Source organism: Haliotis asinina, chromosome 3 (assembly GCF_037392515.1).
Source record: "Haliotis asinina isolate JCU_RB_2024 chromosome 3, JCU_Hal_asi_v2, whole genome shotgun sequence".
Classification (NCBI taxonomy): Eukaryota; Metazoa; Mollusca; class Gastropoda; order Lepetellida; family Haliotidae; genus Haliotis; species Haliotis asinina.
In genome coordinates this window covers 52,549,015-52,574,868 of record NC_090282.1, presented here as the reverse complement: position 1 = coordinate 52,574,868, position 25,854 = coordinate 52,549,015, and the positions used below count along the sequence as shown (strand labels likewise).

General features: G+C 41.1%; 1 protein-coding gene and 1 pseudogene across 2 annotated transcripts in view; one reads left to right on the top strand and one right to left on the bottom strand.

The window, feature by feature from the left end:
• LOC137278153 (ras-specific guanine nucleotide-releasing factor 2-like) overlaps positions 1 to 25,854 on the top strand; it is an 802,775-nt gene that overhangs the window by 28,034 nt on the left and 748,887 nt on the right. For both annotated transcript variants that reach the window (XM_067810323.1, XM_067810322.1), the window contains one exon: positions 15,487 to 15,593. In XM_067810323.1, coding sequence (XP_067666424.1) covers positions 15,487 to 15,593 — 107 coding nt within the window. The remainder of the gene's footprint in view (positions 1 to 15,486; positions 15,594 to 25,854) is intronic.
• LOC137277230 (uncharacterized) lies at positions 4,744 to 9,599 on the bottom strand (annotated as a pseudogene).

Here is a 25,854-nt window from a genome sequence, read left to right as displayed (position 1 = left end):
CGTGAACAACTGCAATCGATTAGTTGAATTCGGCAAACAATCGATAGAATACTGAATGAGGATACAACCTTAGCCGACAGGATCTGAACATTGTTCCATGAGCAAGGCATCACCATTGCCAGCGTTCTAACGGCAATGGGCTGCATCATATCGACTAGTGTAGTATCAGTGGTGGGTTCCTCCCACACACCAGGGGTCTACCTCAAGTGGTCCCCCGAGTCACGGTGACGTCAGAGACTGGATAAAAAAACATCTCAAATCACTCGGAGAGGCCCTGGCTAAACTCACTGGTAAGGCTGCAGAAGCCCTGCCAGGTATCCTAGGAAGTATTGTATCATGGCTGCTCAGCATGCTGGGTAAAACTGCCATGTGACTTGGTCAGAATCTGTGGGCATTCATCACCGCCGTGGCTGGGCTGGTGTACGTTGCAGCTAAGGAATTTTTAACCAAATAATTCACAAGCCGGCCGCGACACCTCCAACCACCAGCGCTGTTTTATGATAAATATTCTGCTGGTTGGACGCCTGCACGGTGAACGAACCCCCATAAGATATGTTTACATTGGAATTAACACCTAATTTTTTATTGGTAGTGGAGATGATTATGTCATTGTTGTAGACCGTTGTTTTATTGATTCTCAGACGCATGTCCCTAGAATCCATGACAATCACACACCGAACACGTAGTCGATTTTTGGCATGGCATATTGTAACAAGTCCTGGTATTGTTTTATAGAACTAGGTAGATCTACTGGTGATGCAATAGCATCTTCAATATTAACTACAAACTGTTTCAGAGTGTCATAAGCGGTTCCCTTACCTATGATGCTTGAGCGAGTCTGCGATTGAGCACCAAGAATAGCCCACATGTATGTTCTAATAGAATTGGTTAAACAGATAACGCCGGCATGAGTGTATCCTTTCCATGTATCCAGCATAAATTTATTTCCAATCATCTTCCGCCCCGGGGCGCTGCTCCACTTTTTGGCAGTGAAAGCAACACCACCTTTAAATTATACGATCGTCTCTCCATTCGTTACTTGACAAAGCAAAGTCCTGCCGAAGTAAATGTCGTTTCAGTAAATCATCACTGACCTCTTTTACTGATCTCGCACCATCGTATGGAATACCCAAACCATGATTTGGAATGGGCAAACGTCAATCCATCTTCGGGTCAATGCTGAATTCATTACAAATCCTTTTGTAAGCCATTCTATCATATTATTATTTATAATTTATATTATAATATGTACATTAGGGCTTCCGGATATAACAAAAGGTAATACCATTCAACTTAAACATGTCATTGATAACACATCTGGCCAGCTTGAAATAGCACTGTGCGATAGAACCTCCTACCCGCGATGGTTAAACATCAACCACGAAAATAATGAGTTGTTGGTCAATGGAGTGTGAAACAAAATAACTGATGGTTACTACAGTGTGTGTTCTCTCAATGATGAAGTTTTCAAACCAGCTGAACTTAGAATAAATGACTCAAACGGAAGAGTGATGTTAGACAACCTCAAAGGACGAAACACTCTGCAACGCAGTGCTAAGCTGGTTGAGATGCGATGGCATCCACCAGAAGTTGGCATGTCCCCTGGTGATTCCGGCATTAGTTTATTCCCACCAAATCTCATTCCATGCTATAAGCTATGCATTCATCACGATCAGCTTAGCACAATGGATAACATACAAAATGAATGTCCTTCCACGTTGTTAAGGGCTGTCCCAGTTAAAACAGAAAAATACAATGAGGGCCACACTGAATCATTTTCATCGCGTCAGTATAAAAAATTAACAAATGGTAATATTTCGTCTCACCTATATCAATTGACTATTGTTATTAATGAAGATGTCCTCAAAGAGTATATTCTGACTGAATTCATTGCTTATAGTTTGCATATGTGTATACCCAGCTACCTAAACGACATGATAAGACAAGAATACGACACTGACCCCATAATTGCTATAGTTACTCTGAATATAGCATATGATTACTGATAAGGTTCTCAGCCGGCTCACTGTGTCACACAGCACTTTATCAATCGTGCTATGCATTGTGTCTCGTTGCCATAGAGTTATCACATGATCACAGTGTTTATAGCACAGGATAGACCTGTTAAACCGAGATTATTGCTCTCGGCCCTGAGCAGCGCAGTCGGTTGAGGTGCAGGCTTATTGTGCACAGTAGCGCAGCTGTACATTATAGGTTCGTATCCCGCCGTTGCCTCAGATTGATTCCCTTGCACAATTTCGTGGCGCAAGGGTCAAGCGACCCTTGCAACTTTTGTGAGCAAGGGGTCACAAATATATCAGTTAGCGGTGCCTTCTCTCATGGCGAGAGAAGGCACCGACGCAGTCCCCCTTGGGAGATTGCAACAACATCCATCTTTCTTAATTCTCTCTTGGGGGACTGTGGCTACAAACAGACCCTTTTACTCTTTTTTTTATTCTTTCTAATTTTTCTAGTTCTTGTATGTCACTGTGTGCCCCCCGCACTGGTATCGATCGATTCACATTTGAACGTTTGATTAGTCTAGGAAATAGGCCAGCCCACAGCAGAGGCAACCCCCCGCAGTGGGCTTGTGTGAATGCAAACGGGTTGTTTAGGGGTCTAGATCCATGTTATTGTTAAGTATAAGGCTTATATTGAATATGAGCTCGTGGCCTTATTACTTCTACTACTGAGACCAAGGAGACTATATAGAGAGGGAGAAGAAACTACTCGAAAAGCCCCTGAACGTATGCCGCTACGTTACGTAACCGGTGTAGCCAATATGGTGGCAGTGTACTATTTAAGACTGAGCCCGGTTTATTTTCAACACATGATTAAATTCTCTGTTGTGACAACTGAAATCCTACATGTAGAACATAAGTGAACTATTTTGTCACTTCAGTTTACATCAAATAATTGGTATTAGTGTCAGTATTAGGACAGTAGATTTGTAGTAAAGTCGGTATGGTTTAGCTCACTGGCTTCCAGTCTCAATTCATCCCGAAGACAGACTAACTTGTGCTGATAAAAAGTTCTTTCACACATTCGATTAATTTTTATAAAGGAAAGGTGCCTTTAGTTTTTTGAAAGGTATTTGCAAGTAATAGTGATAGTTTTATGACTTAAAAAAAATTGTTAGTGTGTATTTGAGGTTTGTGAAAAATGTGACATATCGCTGATCTGTTCTGATCGTCCACTGAAATACTACACACCATTGTTTGAGTGTTTCTAGTTGTTTCTACATCTTTAATTCTTATGAGGGGAATATACTATCAGGTGAAATGTGTTTGCAAAAAAGTAGTAGTTATAGTTTCATAATCTGAACAAAATGTTCGGGTGTATGTGATGTGTGTGAAAAATGACATATCATTGATCTGATCTGATCCGCCACTGATGCTTGTGGGTTATAGTTCAATAAATTCTTTCTTTCTTGTTGATGTTATTACATGTATATGACAAATCTGGAAAGGTGTTTACAATGCTTTGTGACAGTTTTACACCTTCTGTATTTGAGGGATGTGTGACAGTGTCAGTTAACATTTTGTTAATGTCCAGGTCATTCCCCACATGCAGTAAGATATTTGAATTAATTATTAATGTAAACAAAATGTCTCTAAGTAGGTTTTTTTAAAGGACAGCTGGTGTTAACACGTGTTCTCACAATACTTTTGCGTTCTTTAACATGTTTTGGAAGGGACGGCCGCTGTGTATCATTTATTCTTTCATTCATTCACATATGTACCTCTTTCTTGTATTCTTTTTCTTTCTTTCTTTCATTGTAAAATTCCGACTGATACAATAAACTGGCTGAAGTTCTGTTAAACACAGCTGAAGTTGCGTTGGGAATGAGCCAAGTCAATGTGTGCATTGGAGCATGACGAGGCACACGTCCTGTCCTGCAAGCCATGCTTCCAGTAGCTGAAACATGCAAAAGAACATAAAGTTGTCACATAAGGGAAATAAATGCCAGTTTACCTCACAGATTCATACTCTGCAAAGAAAAAATGCAAAAGTGGTTCTCATGTGTATACTTTATGTATTTTGACAGATCTTTATAGAGAAGTAGTTAACAGATCCCAATAGATTGTTCAAATTTGGCACCAAGGTTCATCAGGGGAACCACAAAACAACCAAATCTCAAGGTAAAGGTCATCTGTTCTCAGTATCTTGTACTGATGCTATTATAGTCCATGACTGCTTGCCATTGCTGTCCATTGGAACCAATCAGCTTACAACTGTGGTCTGTGGAATGTTCACCCAACGCCAGTTAGACCAATATCATACCGATACCTTCACACCGGAACACACGTGTTTAATCAGGCGGACATGTTACAAAACAGGGGAAAGGGGAGCAACCGCGGACATCATAACTGCCAACCACTACTAATATTGGCGTGACCACCTTTTTTCTCTTAAAGATAGGAGTTGGGTCACCCTTAACAGATACAACATATAACTGCTGTTTAACGCGAAGTTGTAAGGAATGATTAAAAGTCATTGACTTCACTGTTATAACAAGTGTCACTGGTATGAAACAACAAGAGCTAGAACAGTTTAAAGGAACCAACACTGGATAAACAAACGTCAGTAATGTGGGGATTATTTAGTCCCTTTGCATACTCAATGGGTCCAAGTAATACACACTTGAGCAACTAACACAATGTGAACACAAATACAAAAACTAGTAAAGAACCATCATAGGACAGACTACCCTCTGGTTCTTGGGGATTATTCTGCCCCAATTGAAAACACAAAACTCAAAGATCCAACACAAAATCCTGAAGGTAAGATGGACTCTTCCTGTTGCGCTTAGGACGACTACACGTCTGTGCAGGGTCAGTGTCTGGAAGAGGCTCTGGAGGCTGTACTATCTCTGAAGGAGGTTCCGAGCTTGGTGGAAGGTCATGGCTAAACAGGGGATCAATTTCACTGGGAATCACTGGGTGATGGATCACTGTGGGGTTCATATTAACCTCCAGATCTGTATCAGTAACAACAGGTACACTAGGCTCCTCTCGGTCTTCTTCCTGAGTGACCTGCGGCTCTTGAAGTGTAGGTGGAACAAGATAGCAATCTGAGGAGTGAATACGGTATGCTGTGTCGCGTAGCTGTACTCCAACAAATTTACGCACATCGCACCATGGGCCATCAATATTGGAGACGAGATATCTTGAACGAGAACACGCCTTGTTTCTATCAGACTTCAAGTAGACAATGTCCCCAACTTTTAACACAGGAGGTAATGGAAACACGCCGTTGTCACTTTTGGCTTTGACACTGTGGGGATGGTTCTTCAAGCGAGAATCGTGTTGAGAGGATATCAATGCTCTGTCTGACATGGGGAATTGCTGGTGAGAAAATTGATCTCGTTGAGTCCAAATCTCACGATCCGAAAGCCCGCCGTGACGAATGCGCGAGTTCAATGAGGCGACTGCTACTGCTAGGGCCGTGGAAGAGATGGCACCCCTTGATGGATCGGTTCTCAGAATTTCTAACTCTAGTTCTTGAATAGCTCTTTCAGCTACTGGGTTTTTGTTGACATTTTTGACGCGACCAATTTCAAGTGTCATTCTGTGTTTCGACAGCAAGGGGTCATTGTGTAAGGCAAGAAATCCTGGAGCTGGAGCAACACGGACTATGCATCTTGGTCCATCTAGGGGACACATTCCGACACATAAGCGAACGAGAGCATCACGCAATGTGCAAGCCTTCTCATCCTCAATGAGACATGCAAGGGTAAATGATGACACACATTCCCTCAGGACAAAGATCATCTGACGCTCACGACGCATCACATCACCTGCGTATGAAACTCCAACTACTTCTGGTGGCTCAGAAGTGGACTGTTCTAAGGTCACTACAGGTGCTTGTTTGAGGGCAGCGCACTGGTGACATGTTGAAGAGATGCGTTCAATTGTCTTGTCAAAATCAAGAGCATAGAAGTACCTATGAAGGACCTTTTTCAGTTGGTAAGCAGAGGGATGGTTGAGCTTGAGATGCAAGGCAGTTATGATTCCGTCGACAATCTGGCGGGGAATAATGATGCATTCTCTTGGAGGTTGCAGGGGATCAGCATACCTGACAACCAACAGTCCGTCTTTTGCAATTGTAGCAACAGCGAGGTAGCGTTTGATGTCTTTGATATTGGTCAGTTTCTTGGAAGGACGTGTACCCTGTAGCAGATGCGCATGGGTACGTCTTAGATCACCACACTCACTTTGTAAGGAACGCCATGTGGTGCGAGTCATGAAGGGTAGTCGTACTTTTCCGGACACAATGTCTTCGACAGAGGTACTCCTTACAACGGATTCTTCCATGGTGTCAATAAAAGAGCATATCTGACAAGACTGATCTGAGCAATCTGGAGCGTTTCTGCTGGCAAAATCAGACGGGACATTGGATGCACCTGCAAGGTGATCGATAGTAGCTTGATACTGGCTCACGACAGATAAGAAAGTTGACACTCTCGGGCTGGTTGAGAACTCCCCTCGACATAACTTTCGAAAGGCAAGGACACATGGCTTGCTGTCTGTCAGCACATGAGACTTGTGACGAGACTGGATCAAATAAGGACTGAAATGCCGAATCGCAGCAGCAATCGATAATGCCTCTATTTCACAAGGTATCCATGAAACTTGTCGCGGTTTCAGCTTGGCACTGAAGAAGCCTGCCAGTTTTGTCTTGCCATTCCTGACCACGTACATTGTGGCACCAATACCAGGCTTTCTCAGGGCTCCATCTGTCACAATCCACAATACATCATCTGAGCATGGGAGGGTGATTGTCTTGTTCATGGCTAATGACTTCTGAGCTGACTGAAAGGTTTCGACTTGATCAGTCGTCCAATCTATCTTATCACCCGACTGTCGTCCTGCGGTAAGAGCATCAAGAGGACCTATTGTGGGTGCACATTGGGGGAGAACGCGAGACAAGACCTTGTAAGCTCCAATGAATGACCTGAGGCCAGAGACAGTTTTGGGGAGACTGCAAGAAGATAGGGTTGCGATTCGATGGGGACTTGCTTGAATACATCCATCTTGCCACTTCCATCCAAGGATGGTGACTGATCGTGGAGCAACGAATGTTTTTTTGGGGGAAAGCTTTAAGTTGTTCTTCTGGAGGGCTTGTAGAACCGACTTCCAGTTGTCCAAAAGCTCTTCAGGTGTAGATCCGCCACAATACAGATCGTCAGCGAGCTTTGCCACAATTCCTTTTGCAATGAGGTCGCCAAGTACCCGACACATGAGTTCCTCCAAAGCAGTCTCACTGTCCGGCATTCCCATGGCTGATCGTACGTATACCCTGACACCTCCAAATGGTGTTGCCACTCCACAATATTTCATAGAGTTTCTCGATAGGGGTATTTGATAGAATGCACTGGATAGGTCTGTGGTGACTAGATACTTCCATTGACTAATTTGTCGCAAAGTAGAGTCCACATCCGGAAGCAATGACGGCTGAGGTTTGCTGTAGCGTCCCACATCTCCAAAGGATGTTACCAGACGGAATCCACCAGATGGTTTCTTGACCAAGAAAGACGGGTTTAAGTATTCCACGTTCACTCCTACATCTTCAGGGCGTTTGAATACTCCCTTTGACTCTAGATCATCAAACATTTGCTGTAACTCTACGAGACGACCTCTTGAATATTGCGGCAACCGTCCCTTCCGTTGGGGAGGTAGTACAGGTCCCATATTGACTGTAGCCTGGAATGGGCCTGATGCTCCATTGTATCCTTTCGCAATTGGCTGAAATACTTCATCATATTGGCAGATAAGTTGACGAAACTTGTATGAAACGTCCTCTGGGAGTATGTCATGTGGATCGACTTGTACACTGTCAGAGCAAATCCAGTGGCATGGTGTGATGAGTTAGTAGCTGGTGTGTTGGGCTGGACGGTGTCATATGAATCTGTCGTCGTGACTCCACGTACAGAGCAAAAATGTTCGTTTTTCCTCAGAGTCTGAGGGTGATCGGACATATTCAGTATCCTTACACGACCGGACAAACATGGCAAAATGCTAGGGGGGGGGCCACAAGTTGGATAGTGATGAACAGGAACGTCTAGTGTCTTCACGGGGTTCAACTGCAACAAAGTGTTCATGTTTGTATTCCACGGGCACGGAAACCTCCAGGTATTCACCTGGCCATATGGTTGTTGCATTTTCAGGAGCTCTCACTACGACGGCTCTTCTCACTGTGTGTATGTCTGGGTTCTCATCAGACTTGTAACAAATGCTAGTGTTATCCGAAAAAATGATAAGCTTGAGTGCAGGGCGTATTGTAATGTCGTTTTGTGACAAAAAGGGTATACCGGCGAGTATTCCGACATCAAGAGACTCTACAACCAGACCCTCAAAACAAAACTCTCTGTTATCTCTGTGGACAGTGAACTTTGTTTCACCGACTATTTTCAGCTTTGAAGTACCATCAGCTTGTCTTGCAGACTGAGTACTCCTATTGATGGGGGTACCTAGATACCTGGCAGTATCGGCAGAGATCATGTTGCCGGTAGCACCGGAGTCAAGAGTGAGGCGAACGCAAATGTGGTGATAGAAAGCGTCCATGTATGGCGATTCCTCGACATGGACCCGTCTTGCCAATGTTGTAGTACTACTAGGGTCATTAGCAATAGGTGCATCTGTATCATGACATGTATTTTCCTCGTCACTGGAGGGCACGTCGTCCAAAATGTGTGCAATTTGCCGTGCTTTCATGATATACTTGCGATCTCGGTCGGGCAAGAATTTGCACTCACTTAGGAAGTGATTCACACTAGCGCGCTTTGCTGCTGTACAAAGTGGACAAGATTTGAACCGCTGGGTCGTGGACGAATGTTTTGTGTACTGGTTACGAGTGGATGTCTGAGAGCGCATTACTTTCACATCCTCTGATGTACGTATCTCATCTAGTAAGGAGTCTAAGGCCTGAGAAATTTCGGGTTTGATTGACGCTAATGTGCGTGAACGTAACTCCGTCCCATATCTCTGTTTCACTAAACGGGGGAGGTCTTTGTGTAACAATCGCAACCAAGTAAGTACTATTAGGTTTTCTACGGTAGGAGAGGCTTCTTCGTCCTCGGCAATCGCCTCGCCATGGTGAGTAATGCCTGAGTCACGTAGAAGTAAATTGTCCTCTATGAAAGCTGTCAGGCGTTGATACAAATCCTCCGGTCTCTCATCTACTCCCAAATGAATGTCATCAAAGTCAAGAAAATGACCCCCGGTTGATTGAAAACCAAAATGGAGGCGAATTGACTGCCATATGTACGGTAAAGAGGTAGAATTTTTCACTATGGTGTTTCTCGATATGACAGGGCAGTAGTTTGCGATTTGGCCGAGCATACGTTCTAAAGTAGTGACTTTTTGTACTGCTGTTTTGCGTTGAGCGACAGCGACATTTTCTCCATCATTTGTAAAACCCCTGTTCGGGTTGGCACGAGATTTCTTCAGCCAAGTTACACCCGCTTCTAACAATGGGGAAAACGCTGCATCTGTGGACAATGTGTACAGTAAGTTTTGTTTCCAACCTTCGAAAGAATTAATGGTTTCATTTTTGGTAAGGATCCATTGTTTTGGAGCCCTGTGTGTTTGTGCCATTATGACAACACGCTGAACGATACTAATGTGTGCCTATCCAGATCAATTGCGACATTGACACCAGTGAGAGCGTGACGCTACGGTTTCGTCTTGAATGGGTCTTAACCAGAAAATTCTGACTTTACAGAAGGGTGAATACGTATCCACGCTGCCACCACGCCAGTTAGACCAATATCATACCGATACCTTCACACCGGAACACACGTGTTTAATCAGGCGGACATGTTACAAAACAGGGGAAAGGGGAGCAACCGCGGACATCATAACTGCCAACCACTACTAATATTGGCGCAACTGTGGCTGTTTCTGATTTCTATCACAAGCATTCCATATATATTTACTGGGGTTTATATCTGGAGCCCTTTAGGGTCATGAGAGTGCTTGGATGTTGCGGTTCCACTAAAAGACCACTGTCAGTCCTGTATGAAGGCAGTATGTGTTTTTGAAAATGATGCTTGAGCGTTGCGTAATTTGAAGGAAGTATGGCCCAAGAATTTATATGTCATGTCATATCATATCATATCATATCATATCATATCATATCATATCATATCATATCATATCATATCATATCATATCATATTGTCCAGGGCAGTTTAATATGCAGATCAGTCAGAATGACACCATGAACAGGTTTGTACTTGAAGAACCTGGAGAGTTCATCTCTGCCTGGCATAAAACCCTACCCAATCTTGGTATCAGTGTAGCTGCAGAGGTGGCCATAGTAAGTCTATCATTTAAGTGACAAACTTGTCTGAACCTGTCCTGTGGTGAAGTTGTAACATGTTTCACTTGATGTACAATCATGATGACAGACAAACGCAGCACATTGTTTTCATAGTGGTGTAACTAGAAAGCTTTAGAGGTATTTTATGTGCGCTTACTCTACCAATTGACGAGAGATAACTGAAATGGAAACTGGTGGTAAAACATGTGGGCCGAGAAAGACCGGAGACGTGTTGTCATTTAGTTACATGTTCATGGTTGGACAGTCTGAGAAAAAATGAAGCATTCAACACTGGCAATGAAGACGGGATAACGACGCTTTGTTTGTTATGAGACAGGTGACATTTTGTTCTTTAAGGATACAATTGCGATTCATTTGTGTAACTAGGGATGCATGGTTTTCCAACATTGCGGGAGGATAGGCACAGCAACCTTTTGAAGTTTCAGCGCATACTGACTGTTGGAGTCTTAGAGAGAATACAGATTTTTCAAAATTAGGAATCCCGCAGACATGAAAGATGCTTTGATAATATTCGGAGGGAGAGAAATTTCTAGACTTTCAAGAAGTTTGAAAGATTCACCAGGTGAAGGCAATAAATTTGAGAAACTTAAAATGAAGCCGAATAATTACTTCACACCTAAATGTAACCAACACCATGCCAGGTGTTTGTTTCTTAGAATGAGGCCACTGACGAATGAATCCATATGCATATAGGCTTCTCAACTTCCTGAAAAGGCACAGGTGTGTGATTTTGGTGACAATTGCAATGACAGAATCCTTGAGCACATTATTCAAACTATTAATAATAGGACACTGATCCAGAAAACCATAAAAAAGTCATGGACATTGACACAGTTCCTAACTATCGGTCATAACCATATGGTGTTTGTGTCATTATGTTGATCGTTAACATATATATGTGCCATTATGTTAGGCATAACCTATGATATATGTGTCATTATGTTAGGAATAACCGGGTCTAGGCTAACTGGCCCCCGGACAACTGCCCCCCGACAACTGCCCCCTGGCTATCTGCCCCCGTCCATTGTGTCCCCTGGACAACTGCCCCCTAGGCTAATTACCTCCTGGGACAAGTACCCCCCATAATAACACACCAACTAATACATGTAAATGATTCTTGTATGTTCATCAGAAAGAGTTACAGGGTGGAGTTAACTCATATGAATGTGTGAAGAGAAGACGCAGTCAGTGTAAGGCTAAGGTTAAAGTTAAAGACGGGGAAGTAGTTGGTCATGTGCATGATCACACACATGCACCAGACTTGAGAGAAGCAGTAGTGGCTAAAGTGAGAAATGACATTAAACGTAAGGCAACTGACACTTGAGAAACATCCCAACAGATTCTCACACAGAGCCTAACAGCCATAGATGAGGCTTAATGGCCTTCTTCCTAACAAGAGACAGTCAACTTATGAGCAGTTTTTCATACAGCTATCATCCCTAAATCCAGATCTGAAAACAGAGTATTTGATTGTAGACTTCGAACAAGGAGCCATTACTGCTATTCGAGAAGTATTTCCTGCAGTAGAAGTGAAAGGCTGCTTCTACCACATGTCTCAGAACATCTATCGTAGTGTTCAAGCTGCCGGACTTCAGGAGCAGTACTCCCAAGATTTAGAGCTCTCTATCTCATGTCGCATGTTGGCAGCCCTTGCTTTTGTCCCTCAGACTGATGTCATCAATCCCTTTGAGACCCTTGAACAGAACCTTCCAGAGGTCATCCAGCCAGTAATCGACTACTTCGAAGATATATACATTGGCCGCCCCCATCGACGAGGTAGACGCCCCCCTCCATACAAAATAGACCTTTGGAATGTTCACTGCAGAATTGAGTCAGACACACCAAGGACAAAAAATGCCGTTGAAGGCTTTCATTGACACCTGCAGTCCAGCATACAGGTTAGCCATCCCAACATCTGGACATTTATTGCAGTCCTGCAAAAAGAACAGGCACTGGATGAAGTACAGATGGTGACTGGCCAGGAAGCGCCCCCCAAACGAAAAACCTCCCGTGACAGTGCCAACACACTTGCATGTGTTGTTGAGGTATATGACTCCATGCACATTTTGGAATTTTTAAGAGCCATATCCCACAATCTGTCCTTTTAAATGAATTGATACTCGTATTGAATGTAAAGATGATGTCTTGTGGTATTATATAGTACTATAAATAAAAATAACATCATAACATTTAGTTTGTGTGTTTTGTTAAGTGGGGTGGGTGGGGGGTGATTAACCCGGGGGGCAGGTAGCATGATAATAACCATATGATACATGTCATTATGTTGGTCATTAATAAATGATATGTGTCAACATGTTTGGACTGTTATTTCAGTCCATAGTTCATTATTGAGAGAGTTTGGATTATAAAGCAAGCTTTAATGGTAAGTTGAAAGCAATTTTGCTGTAACTTGGAAAGTAGTCTAGATTATGGGGGATACCGCATTGCATAAGATTCATGCTGTGTGCAAGTCAGTGCTTTGTGAATGATGAAGTATGTACAATTTAAGCTTGTTCAACTAATTCCTTTCTCTTGGTATCAATAAGTTGTTTCATATGATGCACTTTTAAATGGCTTACCACAGTATATCTGTCAGCCATGCGGTCAGTGTGTGAAGCTTGATACACAAACAACTTTGAGAGGCATTAAAAATGCATATCACAAATAAATGTCAGGTATATTTCTTATTTGGCCATAAAATGGTACAGGAAATGGGATTATAATGACTTGTTAACACTACTGCAGTATTATGGATGCAACAATGTCTTTGCAAGCATCCCAAAAACATGAGGCATGAAAACACACAAGTATCAAATGATACATCTCAATTCCATGTGTGTCCAGCCATGCAACCCACGACTATGTGAGGCATTGATACTCACCACCTAAAGTGATTCCAAAGATGGCTGGCGACGATGTATCATCAATTTACCAATGTCTTGCCTTTGTGATGTCACACGAGACACTCACGCATGTGAAAGGACACATCCTGTTGCCCTGTGATGTTGCTGCAGCTCTGACATGGTCATCTGGTGGGCATGGAAGTGATTAACAACACCTCTCTCTATTTGGCAAGCATGCATCATTCTAATCGCTTGGATTCTTTGGTCGTTGATCAACCATGGCATCATGAGTGAAAATGACAGGCATTTGTCAACATGTGTCTTTATGGGAGCTGAGTGTGCATACTGAGTGTGGACCATGATTTTTTTGTTCATCCAAAAGCATTGACATCACAAATGCTCTTGGGTGCGTTTGAGATTTCACATCCCAATCATTTGAAAACATTTGATTCGAACCTAAATATCAGAGCTGTGCTCTTCTTAACCATATGTTTTCACCATGTTGCAGTTTTGCAAACAGTGACATCTCTAAAATGGACAAGTGTGGAAAGTGTGATATGTGTGTTTAATGCCTGTCAGTATATGACTGTAGGTGTCTCTCTTTAGAAGATCAGTTCAGTGAAAATCTATTGATGATGGACATCCCTGTACCAAATGTAAAGCAAAGAATAACTTTCCCCAACGTGTTTATGTAAACTAGTGTCCAAAAGAAATGATACCACTTGTTTGCAACAACATAAAATGAAAACAGAACAATAGACACGGTTAAGATTGGTGTTATTCTTTTGATAAATCATTTCTCAATTTCTGTAAAAGAATTCATTTCAGTCACATTTGAACACTGAATTTGACAAGACTTTAAAGATGGGTAGGGTCGAAAAATGAACATTTTCTTAGAGCACTAATCAGAGAAACAATATGAAATGTCAACTGAAACGTCTCAAAGTCAAGTCAGTAGTGGGTATGTCCACCGTCAGCCTCAATACATGCCAGAACAAGCCGGCGGACTGATGACGAGTGATGTTGGGAGTGATGCGTTGCCCTTCCTCAAGAAGATAACTTTCCAAGTCCTGAACATTGACTGGAGGCACAGGGCGACATCAGATTTGCCGATCAAGGTGGTCCCATAGGTGTTTGATGGGATTCATGTCCAGTGAACATGCGGGCCATAGCAAAACCTGTATGTTGGCATTGTTAAGGAAGTCCTGTGTCAATCTGCTGTGTGTGGGTTGGATTGTCCTGTTGTAAAATGATTCCACGAGGTTGTTGCTGAATAAAGGGCACCACAACAGGTCGTAAGATGTCATCATAATAACGTTGCGCATTCAGATTCCCACGAATTACAACAAGCCTTGTCTTGATGTCACCACATATGCCACCCCAAACCATTAACCCACCACCTCCAAACGGCTGGACTTGATGAACACAGTTAGGTGCCAAACGTTCACCAACTCTTCGGTAAACAAGCTGCCGTCAATCGTTTATGAAGATGAGGAATCTGCTTTCATTCGAGAACAGAACACGTGCCCAGTCACGATGTTGCCAGCGTTGGACTCGCCTGGCCCACATCAATCTGTCGTGCTGATGTCGAGGCGTAAGGAGTGGTCTGCAGTAGGGATGACGGGGCCGGATACTATACTGCCATAGTCTCCAGTAGACAGTCTGTCGACTGATCCGGTGACCCAGTGCTGTAGCCGCCGTGGACGTCGCTGTTGCAGTGCGGTTCCTCATGTGAATTACATATACCTGGATGTAACAATCTTCACTGAGAGTGGTTACTTGTGGTTTTCCACTCCTGGGCCTGTCTCATGTGTGACCTGTCTGTCGTAGCCTCTGCATCAGTCTGGTGATGGTGATGTGTGCGCAGCCCAACCTTCTGGCGATGGCGACGTATGTCGCTCCTTGTTGGATCATTCCAGGGTCTCTCTCTCTCTCTATGGCTGTCAAACGTGGCATGTCTTGTGTTCTTTTTGTTGCTTTGATATCAACTGGTAGACCCAGCCATTTTATACAGATTTTATGCATGTGCAGAACATGCTAAAGTGAGAAATGTCACTTTCATGGAATTTTTGCTTTAGCCGGAAGTGGTAAAGTGTTCCCAGTATTTTCCATCAAATATGATTTGCAATACGGATTGGCGTGTTTTTGTGCAAAAAAAATCACTTAGTAATAAACTAATTTGAAAAAAAGTTGGTATCATTTCTTTTGGACACTAGTTTATATAGTTTTCGTAGGTATATGGTAAGAATGTCACCTATAGCACTGAGTTTATTTTTGTCTTTCATTATTTTCACAGTACTGCTTTACAATAACCTACAAAAGTGAGGGTCAAAGACAATACGATTTACGCAGTGAATCCGAGTCCGACTGCAAGGCATGGATTGATGCTATCCAGAGAGCAAGGTAGGAAAACATAAATGACTAGTAGTTATTACTGATAAACCCCAAAACAGCCATGGGGAAATCATTTAACATCATGAAATAAATGACCAGTGATAAGAGAGAGTTTAAAAACACAAAGACTTTTGTGGAAGCTCATTCGCTAATTTAATGCATTCATTATTGCTCTTGTTCTATGTCATATACATCCTGGATGTTTGAAGATATTCATGTTAAAAATTTCTTAAATGTGAGGGTGTGTCTGCTTCTTTTGTTTCATGGAATATGTAAATGATGTTTACAACTTCATGTATGCTTCCTGGTGTGATATGTATGACATGTTATGTGCTATGGTTAGTTAATTGCCGTGACAAAAGGCATAAGAATCCCCTTTGAACCAGCAAAATATAGCACTGACATGTCTAAAATATCCAATAATATATTGAGCAAACAAGGAGCAAGCTACAATGAATCACTATACAGATTTCTAGTACAACTGAGCCACAAACCTAATGTTAAGTATCAGCTCACCAGAATCTTGGCATTTTACAGTGAGATCGGATATGCTAAGAGAAGATAGTTTTCATCAATGTTGAATGTAGATTCAAGGTTGGATGTTTTGACCGACAGACGATGATAGGCAAAGGCAGAACTCCAGATGAAAAGTCCAAGAGCAAGTCTGTGTGAGTGTGTGTGTGTCAACACAACAACCTGCCTTTATGCATACTGACACAGTGTCAGGATAATTTGAGCAACACATGCCTGTATCAGTAATCAGTGAGAACTTTCACAAACAGGAAGTAAGCAAGAGATTGCCAAGGGCAGGTAACCCAGGAGCACTATCAAAATGGGCTGTCGATAAAATATTTTTGCCCTTAAACTTATACTATCCCCCCAAAAAAAGAAACACATAGACGAGAAATCTGTGGCAAAAATGTTGTATAACTTGACCACAAATAGACTTTAGTGCATGAAATTTTACACCAGTGTAGGAGAACGTACTGTCTATACAACCAAGTGGATCCTTTTAGATAACAGAGACACTGAGTATGATGGTGACAACATAGCATGATCCCGATGTCTGGTTTTCTGGCTCTCAGACAAATCTCTTTCAACCTGTTCCATACAGTTTAACTGGATATCCTGTGAAATACAGGCACTCTAGCTGGTGTCCTCTCCCCCGGATGTACCGATCTTTGGCTGCTGTGTTAACTCAAGGTCTGCCTGTATGGGGTCGGTCATTTGTTATACCTGCTTGGTTGCAATGAGCTGCAAGCCATGACATCATGCTCAGACGCCTGGCAACAGAAGATTGGTAATCTCCAGCTTGCATTTTTTTAATGGCTATGTTCCGTGTCGCAGAGTCAATTTCTGAAAGTAATCTTGATTTGTATTGGCAGGTAGCAAATGCTCTTTGCTGCAAAGTTTCGAGTGGAAGATGGTTTGTGTTGTATTGTGGTGATGCCTTTCTAATTCTTGTAAAAAATCTCATCAAAATCAAGATTTTAATAATAATTAAGAAATACAGTTTGTTCTACCACCATGTATAGTGTAATAAAGCACACTTTCAACCTTAACTATTATAACATTAAAGCACGAGGACGCTAGCGTTATAATAGTTCAGGGCATTAACGTTATAATAGTTAACAATATAATAGTTCAGGGCGAAAGTGTGCTTTATTACACTATACATGGTGGTAGAGCGAACTGTATTTCTTTTCTAAGATGCTGTATTCAATAACTTCTAAGCCTAATTTCGATTAATTTATAGCAGAAAACAAACGACGGTGTCTGTGACCTAAATTAAGAATCCTCGCACAGGGGTAACTGACGCGCTGTCAGCCCCCTACGTTAAGACAAAGTTTACTAGGAAAACAAATGATGAACAGTTTGATGATGGTTTATGTTCGGGTCAAATATCTTCTCTAGATCATTTTAATTACATCCGTGATCCTCTTAAACCATACAAGGCAATATGACTGCCTTATTTCTACTACCAACGAAAGTTTAGATCAGTACATTCAGAGGAAGCTGATAAGTCAAGCGACATTCCACGATTGCATTATGGGAATGTAAACATTGCCAACACTGCCGTGTCTCTGTAAGATTTCGAGTCGGACTATGAGACACTTTATCCGTCGGAAAACATAAACGTAATGTTTCCACAGTGATGTTGGCTGTGTGGTGCAACTGCAAACCAAGAAACGTGATGCAACGAAGCAGTTTACTGTGGGAGGCTGTACGAGGTGATGGCAACTGACATCCATCGTGACGTCGATTACATTGTGATGTAATGCAAAAACGCTCGATTACGAGGGGGCAGACTGGAATGGCGCAGCAACGTCAACACATTGTGACGTAATGCAAAAAGTGCACATTATCGTCTGATAAAGTATTGTCGGCGCCTTTGATCATTCGCTGAAGCATCTTAGAATAATCATTTTTGTTCATTTGTATAGCACACATTTCCATGCGTAATGCATACTCAAAGCACTGATGTCAGGGCAAAAAGCCTTTTGGAGAAAGTGTGTCTTTAGCGATTTTCAGTGTTTAACGATTCAGGTTGAATGTTCAGCTATTTCTGTCAAATGTTGTGGGAGACAATTCCACTCTCAAGCTGCAGCAAAAGAGAACGTCCTTTGACCAAATTTAACTGTTCTGACTTTGGGAATACACAGAAGATGTTTCTCTGAGTGGAGGGATTTTGTTGGCTTGTATGGAGAAAGGAGACAGATATTGAGGCACATTTCCAGAGAGACCTCTGAAGGCAAGACTGCACGGTTTAGAAGTGATGCACTGTTAAATGGGCAACCAGTGGAGTTCCTTCAACACAGAGATGATGTGAGATGACTTGGGTGAGAGAGTGACTATTCTTGTGGCTGTGTTCTGTACCCATTGCAGTCTACCAGTCTGACAATTCCTTGCACCAGCAAAGAGGCTGTTGCAATAGTCTAATCTTGTCATCACCACTGAGAGGACAAGGATTATAGCTGATTCCTTTGTGAGAAGCTTTCAGATGTTTTGGATGTTTTCAGGTACAACAGATTTTTACTTTTTCAGAATGTGACCCATAATAACTATCAACTTCTGTTGCAGTCATAGCAAGATAATGAACATTAATTAGATGACATGTAATAATATGAATAAAATGAGAAACATCTTGCAGAATTACTCTGATAAAATGCAGTTTCAAACATACAGCATCATCAAGTAATAATACACTTACAACAGGGGAAAGAGCATGAGCACAAATATTGTCTTAATGTGTCTAATCACAAGATTGAACCCTGGCAAGGTCAAATTCCACTGCATAAGTCTTTGACTCTTGTTCTTCATTTTATGAAGAAAAGTCAAGGTATTGTAGTCAGTAAACACTTCAAATGGCAAAGCTGCGTAACCTTGGTACACTTCAAAATGCTGTAAAACTAGCAAAAGACCTAATGTCTCTTTCTCATTCTTAGAAAAACTTCTTTGATACAGTCTGATAATGTTTTCTCTGTTTTATTGCAACGCCAGTGCCGGGGACGATTCAACATATTTCATTTTGATTTGTTTCGATGGGTCTCTTACTCCTTCACGGTTGATGGCATCCACCACTTGCAGCAAGCGTATGACCCATTCTGTGTTTCTGTTTCCGGGATCGATTAATTCCTGCGAGTACTGATGTAAGAACAGGTGTTCGGCTAGGGTGCAATTGAATCTCTCAACAATGGCCTGGCTACAGTGAGGTCCTGTTATGCCTTGTCTCACCTGGATGTCATACTTGGCCAGTAGCTGTGACACGGCTCCTGGGATCGACTTGAAACACAGCAGGCCCAGTAAAGCGACTGCATTTGTATATGCATTCCAAGGCTTTTGTGACTTCGTTCAAATCTTCGGTTGTCAATAATTCAGCTCCTTTGCAGTGATTGACAATGTTGACGACAGTCAGTGCGTACTTGTAGGTTTTGCGCCTCACCCTGCCGTGCAGGAGAAACAGGTTGGTGAATGCAATTTGGACATTGAAATGTCGAGGATGCAGCAGGTAGAATTTGCCAGATGGCTTGTTTTTTTCATTTCTGAAAGTCAGACTGCATGGCGAGGTTTGGGACGGAGTCCACACCTTTCCAGTACCCGCTCAGACTGTAATAAATTTTCTGCATGTGTATGCATGTGTGTGTGTCTGTGAGCGTTCAGTTAAAGGGGCACTGATGCGGAGCGAATAATGTTTCTCGCCAATGGTCTAATTATGAAGCCAAGCAGCAAATTGGTCAGTCCCCACACCTTTGACCATGATGGACTAAGGGACTGGGCTCTAGTACACATTAGCAGAATTTCTTCACCCTAAAAAGTAAGTAGGCCAGATGCCATCACATGCCGTTATTTAAATATCCATGGTATTCCTTTTCTGATTGTAACAAAATATCCCAGCTGTGTGTTTTTTTTCTGATGCCTGGGTGGAATAGTGACTGATCCAATTTAATCCTATTTTTGTGTGTTTTACCTCAATATTTAATCATGTCATGTGAAAATATGATGCCTACATACACATAGCAAGTCATTTGTTTCATATAAGTCCGAAAGATTGCAAAGCTTTATATTTAGATAGTTTTTAGGGTTGGCCCAGCTGTCATGGCAAACATCATGTGAAAAATTTGGTAGCTATGACACTGGTTTATTATCTATGATAATAAAAAACAAACAGGTGATTTATCTGAATTCGTAAACTAATAACGACTTTGCCATTGGTAGAGAAAACCCTGATTGTACCCATTTACCCATGTACACAGCAAATACCTATGTGCATTTTTTATGTAAGTACCATTGCTATCCTCAAAACAGTTTGGGCCAAAAAGTGTTTTCAGGCTTCATGTGATACAGAGATTACATCTTCCTTGCTGTTTGATGGTATAAACCTGCACGTGTTATTTGTCATTATTCACTTGATGGTCAGTTAACACCAATAAAATTATTTGACATAGGTTCCCATTTGGCATTTCTCCTGTCTGGAGTAAATACTCAACATTATGAATTAGGGTCTGTAGTGGCAAATGTATTGTATGTTATGTAATATGTGCATGTAAGTGATGCAAGAGGGTTACAAAAACAAACATTGATCAAAGGATTAACCGATAACACACTGATTGATTAATTACTTCCACAGCGGATTTGTCAAAAAGGCAGTATAGATTACATAAATCTACACTCATAAACACTAACTACACCGTGTCGTAAAGTACGAGTGTAAAAACAACATCCTTCCGCCACTGCCTTGACTGACTGATTGTTGCTCATTATTGGCTAACTTATGGCGGACATCATACAGTTAGTCCTGGGTGACCAGTGAGATCATTTATACACCAGTGTGAAAATTTATCAAACGATGTGTCACTTCTTTGCTTATTCGACTGTTGAAAGAGACAAGACATAGAGCAGGATTATTTACCATCTGCAGATGAATGGAATGCCATTCTTTTATGTGGATATTGCTGGATACATTCTTGAACGAGGTAATTGCATGACATTGTTGCTGTAACTTTCGTCTGTCTTAAATTTAATATTTGCATTTTGTTTTAATTTATTTCTTATTGCATTCAGCAGAATCTGTATTACAGAAAACATGCAGTAGGTCATGAATAGGGTGTGTGTGAAATATGATTCACATTGGCAATCTATACAATGTTTAGATATTAAAATCATGTTTGAAATTCACTGTAAGTATAAGCAGACTGTGTGGGTTTTTGTTTTTTATTAACTTTCAAAATGCATACAAATGTGACAAGGAACTAATTAGGTTTATAAGACGAAATATAAAGACCTACACTGACTTCATTATTTTTCAGTCCTAATGGTTTTTTTTTATATCACTGGCAGATGAGTAAACTTCAAGGTGTTTGATTTGTTTTCATAATAATGAAGTAAAATGACTTCATCTTTGTTGATCAGTCTACACATAAACTATCAATTGCGTATATGGGAGGGGCAGCAGAGATCACGAACCAGTCACGAATTCTGGGATGTCATCCGTGTACTCCCGGGAGAAAAACAATAACAAAAGAAACCACCAGTCCACGGAAATTGCTCTGCATCAGTGCCCCTTTAAGCATTCAATACACACTTGTGTCCACATGTTAGTGGTGACCCCGTTGATGGGGATCTATCATTTTGTGTCCATTGGCGACATCTAGTTGGTTGTCCGACCATATACCTTTCTCAGGATGGTCTTAATGTATTTGAACGTTTTATCCTTGAATTGGTCACGCTTGTTGTGCTTTTTCACCACGTTTTTTTCAAGCCTTTTGCATTCCTGATTTTGTCATTGTAGGCTTTCTTGATAGAGAACATTTTGGGTCTCAAGCTGACAAACTCAGTGTTGCTTTTGTTCATGTGCAGCACAGCCAAGTTGTCATGGAATATCTTGCTCTGGTTGAATGCCAGGCTGGCTGTGGGTTTTTCCTCCTCAGCGGATCTAACGAGCTTGATGTTGACATGTATTCTCAAATTCTCCATAAGCTTACGGAATCTTGAGTTGTTCATGAGCTTGTTCAGGTTTTTCTCAAAATTGCTGGCAGCCTGCTTTCTCAAGTCCATGTTCATTTGGATGTAAGGTTTCATCCAAGGACTTTGATTGAACTTGAACTCCCTGTGTATTTTCGTGAGTTTCATTCCCAGCAACAGCTGAAGGTTGCAAAAGTGAAAGATGCATTTCATTTTGTTCATTTGTTTTGGCATGAGTTTGTCGATGACCGTCATCTTATTGTTTCCCAGATAGCTTCATTGATAGTTGGATAGCCAGCCTGGGTTCACCGACAATTGTTCGGGAGCCAGCGGATAGCTGTTGTGTGAACATGGTTAATCATGTAATTCTCAGGGGTACTCAAAGTCCACTTTGAGCATGTAGCCTTTGCTTGAATCTGGCGCAACACTATTTATGTCGATCATCTTTGGCGAAGAGACCCATTCAACGTAGAGTGAGTGAGTGAGTTAAAATTTAATGTCACATCGGCAATATTTCAGCCATATCGTGACAGGAACGGAACATTAAAATGGAATATATGAGTATTATAACAATCAGTCGACGAAGGACAGTAAAACAACTAGAACATCACAGAAATGAATGTACAACTAGTAGCTATGCCTAAAACAATTTATCTATAGAGGACAATACAATATAAAACCGGGCTATAGATTGCCAACAACTGAAGGTAGATCACCATACTAGGGACCATGGGGACTTACAGTACTTTTGCTACCTGCATGGACCCTAGCTGGATTTACATCTGGATTTTGGAAATCTAGCCATACAATAAAAATACACTTATACTACCATTAAAAACGTGGAAATTTAGAATTTACTTTGCATGTTTGTGGACTTTCGTACCCTCTCAGGAGGACAATAATTTTACAATACTTCAACCCCCTTTGAGGGTACAGCCACCAACAATTCAAGTTACTAATTCAAACTACCAGTCATTAAAATACATCTATTTACAGAAACATATTATTCAAAGTTCAACCAAAAAATCAATTTCTTTTAAAAAACCTATAATTAAATGAGAATTAACGCTGGTAAAAAGATCCTTAATTGTTTTAACTGTAAAATACTTATCCCTTGTGATGGAGAATTCAACACAGTCAAGCAGAATATGCTTGACCGTGACTCTCTCATCACAAGGGATACAAAATGGAGGATCTTCACCTTTTAACAGGTATGTACGAGTGTATCTAGTGTGGCCAACACGACATCGTCGCAAAATAACCTCTTCAAATCTGGACTGACAACCCAAGTGGGTATAACCAATGTAAGGTTTTGTCTCATGTAATTTATTGATACCCACTTGGGTGTCCCACTTCTTTTGCATCAGATCACGGATATAAGATCTAATGGTGGCTTTGTAATCACTATAAGGAATAAGAAGTGGTGTCACAGATTTGTTGAGTGCTGCTTTAGCAGCAAGGTCAGCCAGTGTGTTACCAGAAATGCCTACATGGCTGGGTAACCAACAAAAGACGATGTCGTATTGGCCAGTAGCAAGATCATTATACAATTCAATAATTTCTATTAAAAGTGGATGTTTGCAAGAAATATTTTTAATAGCCTGAAGGCAAGAAAGAGAATCGGAATAGATTATATATTGTTTATGTTTCGGGTGTCTTTGAATATATTTGAGAGCTGTTAATATGGCGTTAGCATCAGCTGTAAAAATAGAACTATTATCTGGTAATCTAGAAGATATTGTTCTGGATCCAATGACAGTGGCACAAGCCACTGCGCCACCGTCCTTGGACCCATCTGTAAATAAGGGTTTGTAATTGCTATATTTATGCTTTAATTGATGATTTTCTTGTTCATATTGTAAGTCATTTGTTTCTGATTTTTAAAAAAATGTTAATGTTAGGTCAACTTGTGGCCTAACCAACGGCCAAGGAGGAGAAGAAAGAAAACGGGAAGGCGATATACTTTCCAGCTCAATACCGGCAGAAGAAATAAATGGTTTAATTCTGTGCCCAAGAGGTGGAACAAGAGAAGAGTTTTTGTTATACAAATCCTCATAAAGGGGATTGAACACACAGTTATAGGCAGGGTTAGATTCATTAGAATATAATTTAGTAAAGACAATTTTATACGACGTTGAGTAAGAGATGGTTCATTGGCCTCAACGTAGAGACTATCAATAGGTGAAGTTCTGAAAGACCCAAGGCAAAGTCTTAAGCCTTGATGGTGGACAGAATCAAGAAGTTTAAGGTTGCTGTTGCAGGCTCCACCATATACGATGGAACCATAATCGAGTTTTGAACGTATGAGTGATCGATACAGGTGTAAGAGGGTTGCTTGATCCCCTCCCCACTTTGAGTTGGAAACAACTTTCAACAAGTCAAGAGCCTTCAAGCATTTAGTTTTATTGGACTTGATATGAGGCAGAAATGTTAAATGGGAGTCAAAGATTAGGCCCAAGAACTTGGCCTCCTTTACAACTTTGATGGGAGTGCCATCTAGAGATAGTTCAGGGTCCTTATGTGGTTTATATTTTCTGCAAAAATGTATACAGTTAGTTTTGGATTTAGAAAATTTAAAGCCGTTTTCAAGACACCATTTATTTATTTTGTTTAAACACAACTGCAGTTGTCGTTCAATAGTATGCATATTTTTCGCACGACAAGAAATATTAAAATCATCCACAAATAACGATCCATCAATTGAATCGTTTAAAACTTTTGATAAACTGTTTATCTTTATGCTAAAAAGTGTGACAGACCAAATACCGCCTTGTGGAACACCCTGATCCTGATTGTAATGATCAGACAGGGTAGAACCCACTCGAACTTGAAACTGTCTGTCATTTAAAAAATTTGCTATAAATTGAGGTAAACGACCTCGCAAGCCGTAGTCATGTAGGTCTCTTAAAATACCATATTTCCAGGTTGTGTCATATGCTTTTTCTAGATCAAAAAAGATAGACACAGCATGTTGTTTATTAATTAGTGCATTTTTAACAAATGATTCTAAACGCACTAAGTGATCGACAGTACTTCTGTTTTTACGGAAACCACACTGTATATCAGTTATAAGGTTATTTGTTTCCAAGTACCAAACTAGTCGATTATTTATCATGCATTCCATGGACTTGCAGACACAGCTAGTTAATGAAATCGGACGATAATTGGATGGATCCGTATGATCACGTCCAGGTTTAGGTATGGGTACTACTATGGCGTCATGCCATGAGGGAGGAAAGTTACCCGATGTCCAAATATCATCAAAAATATTGAGAAGAGTTTCTAGGCAGGATTCTGGTAAGTGCTTCAGGAGTTGATAATGTATGTTATCAGCTCCAGTAGCAGTGTCATGAGCTTGATCAAGAGCAGTATGGAGTTCATGAATAGAAAACGTTTCATTATAATCTTCCCCATTATCAGAATTGAAATTAATAGTTTCTTTTCTTCTTGTTTTTGATATTGCTGGAATTTTGGTACATAATTTAAAGAGGAAGAGTGTTTAGCAAGGGTTTCACCTAGTTTATTAGCAATATCTGATTTATCAGTAAGCAATTGATCTCCATGTTTGAGATGATGGACAGTAGATTTAGTACCTTTACCTTTGATTTTCTGGACCATGTTCCATACCTTGGACATGGGTGTCCGAGAATTTATTTTGGACACATAATTTTGCCAAGATTGGCGTTTGTTTTGTTTAAAAGTATGCCGTGCTTTAGCATTTAAAATTTAAAATTTATTTAAATTATGTACCATAGGATGGCGACGGAAATAATGTTCTGCCTTTTTCCTTGCCTTCCTAGCTTGTTTG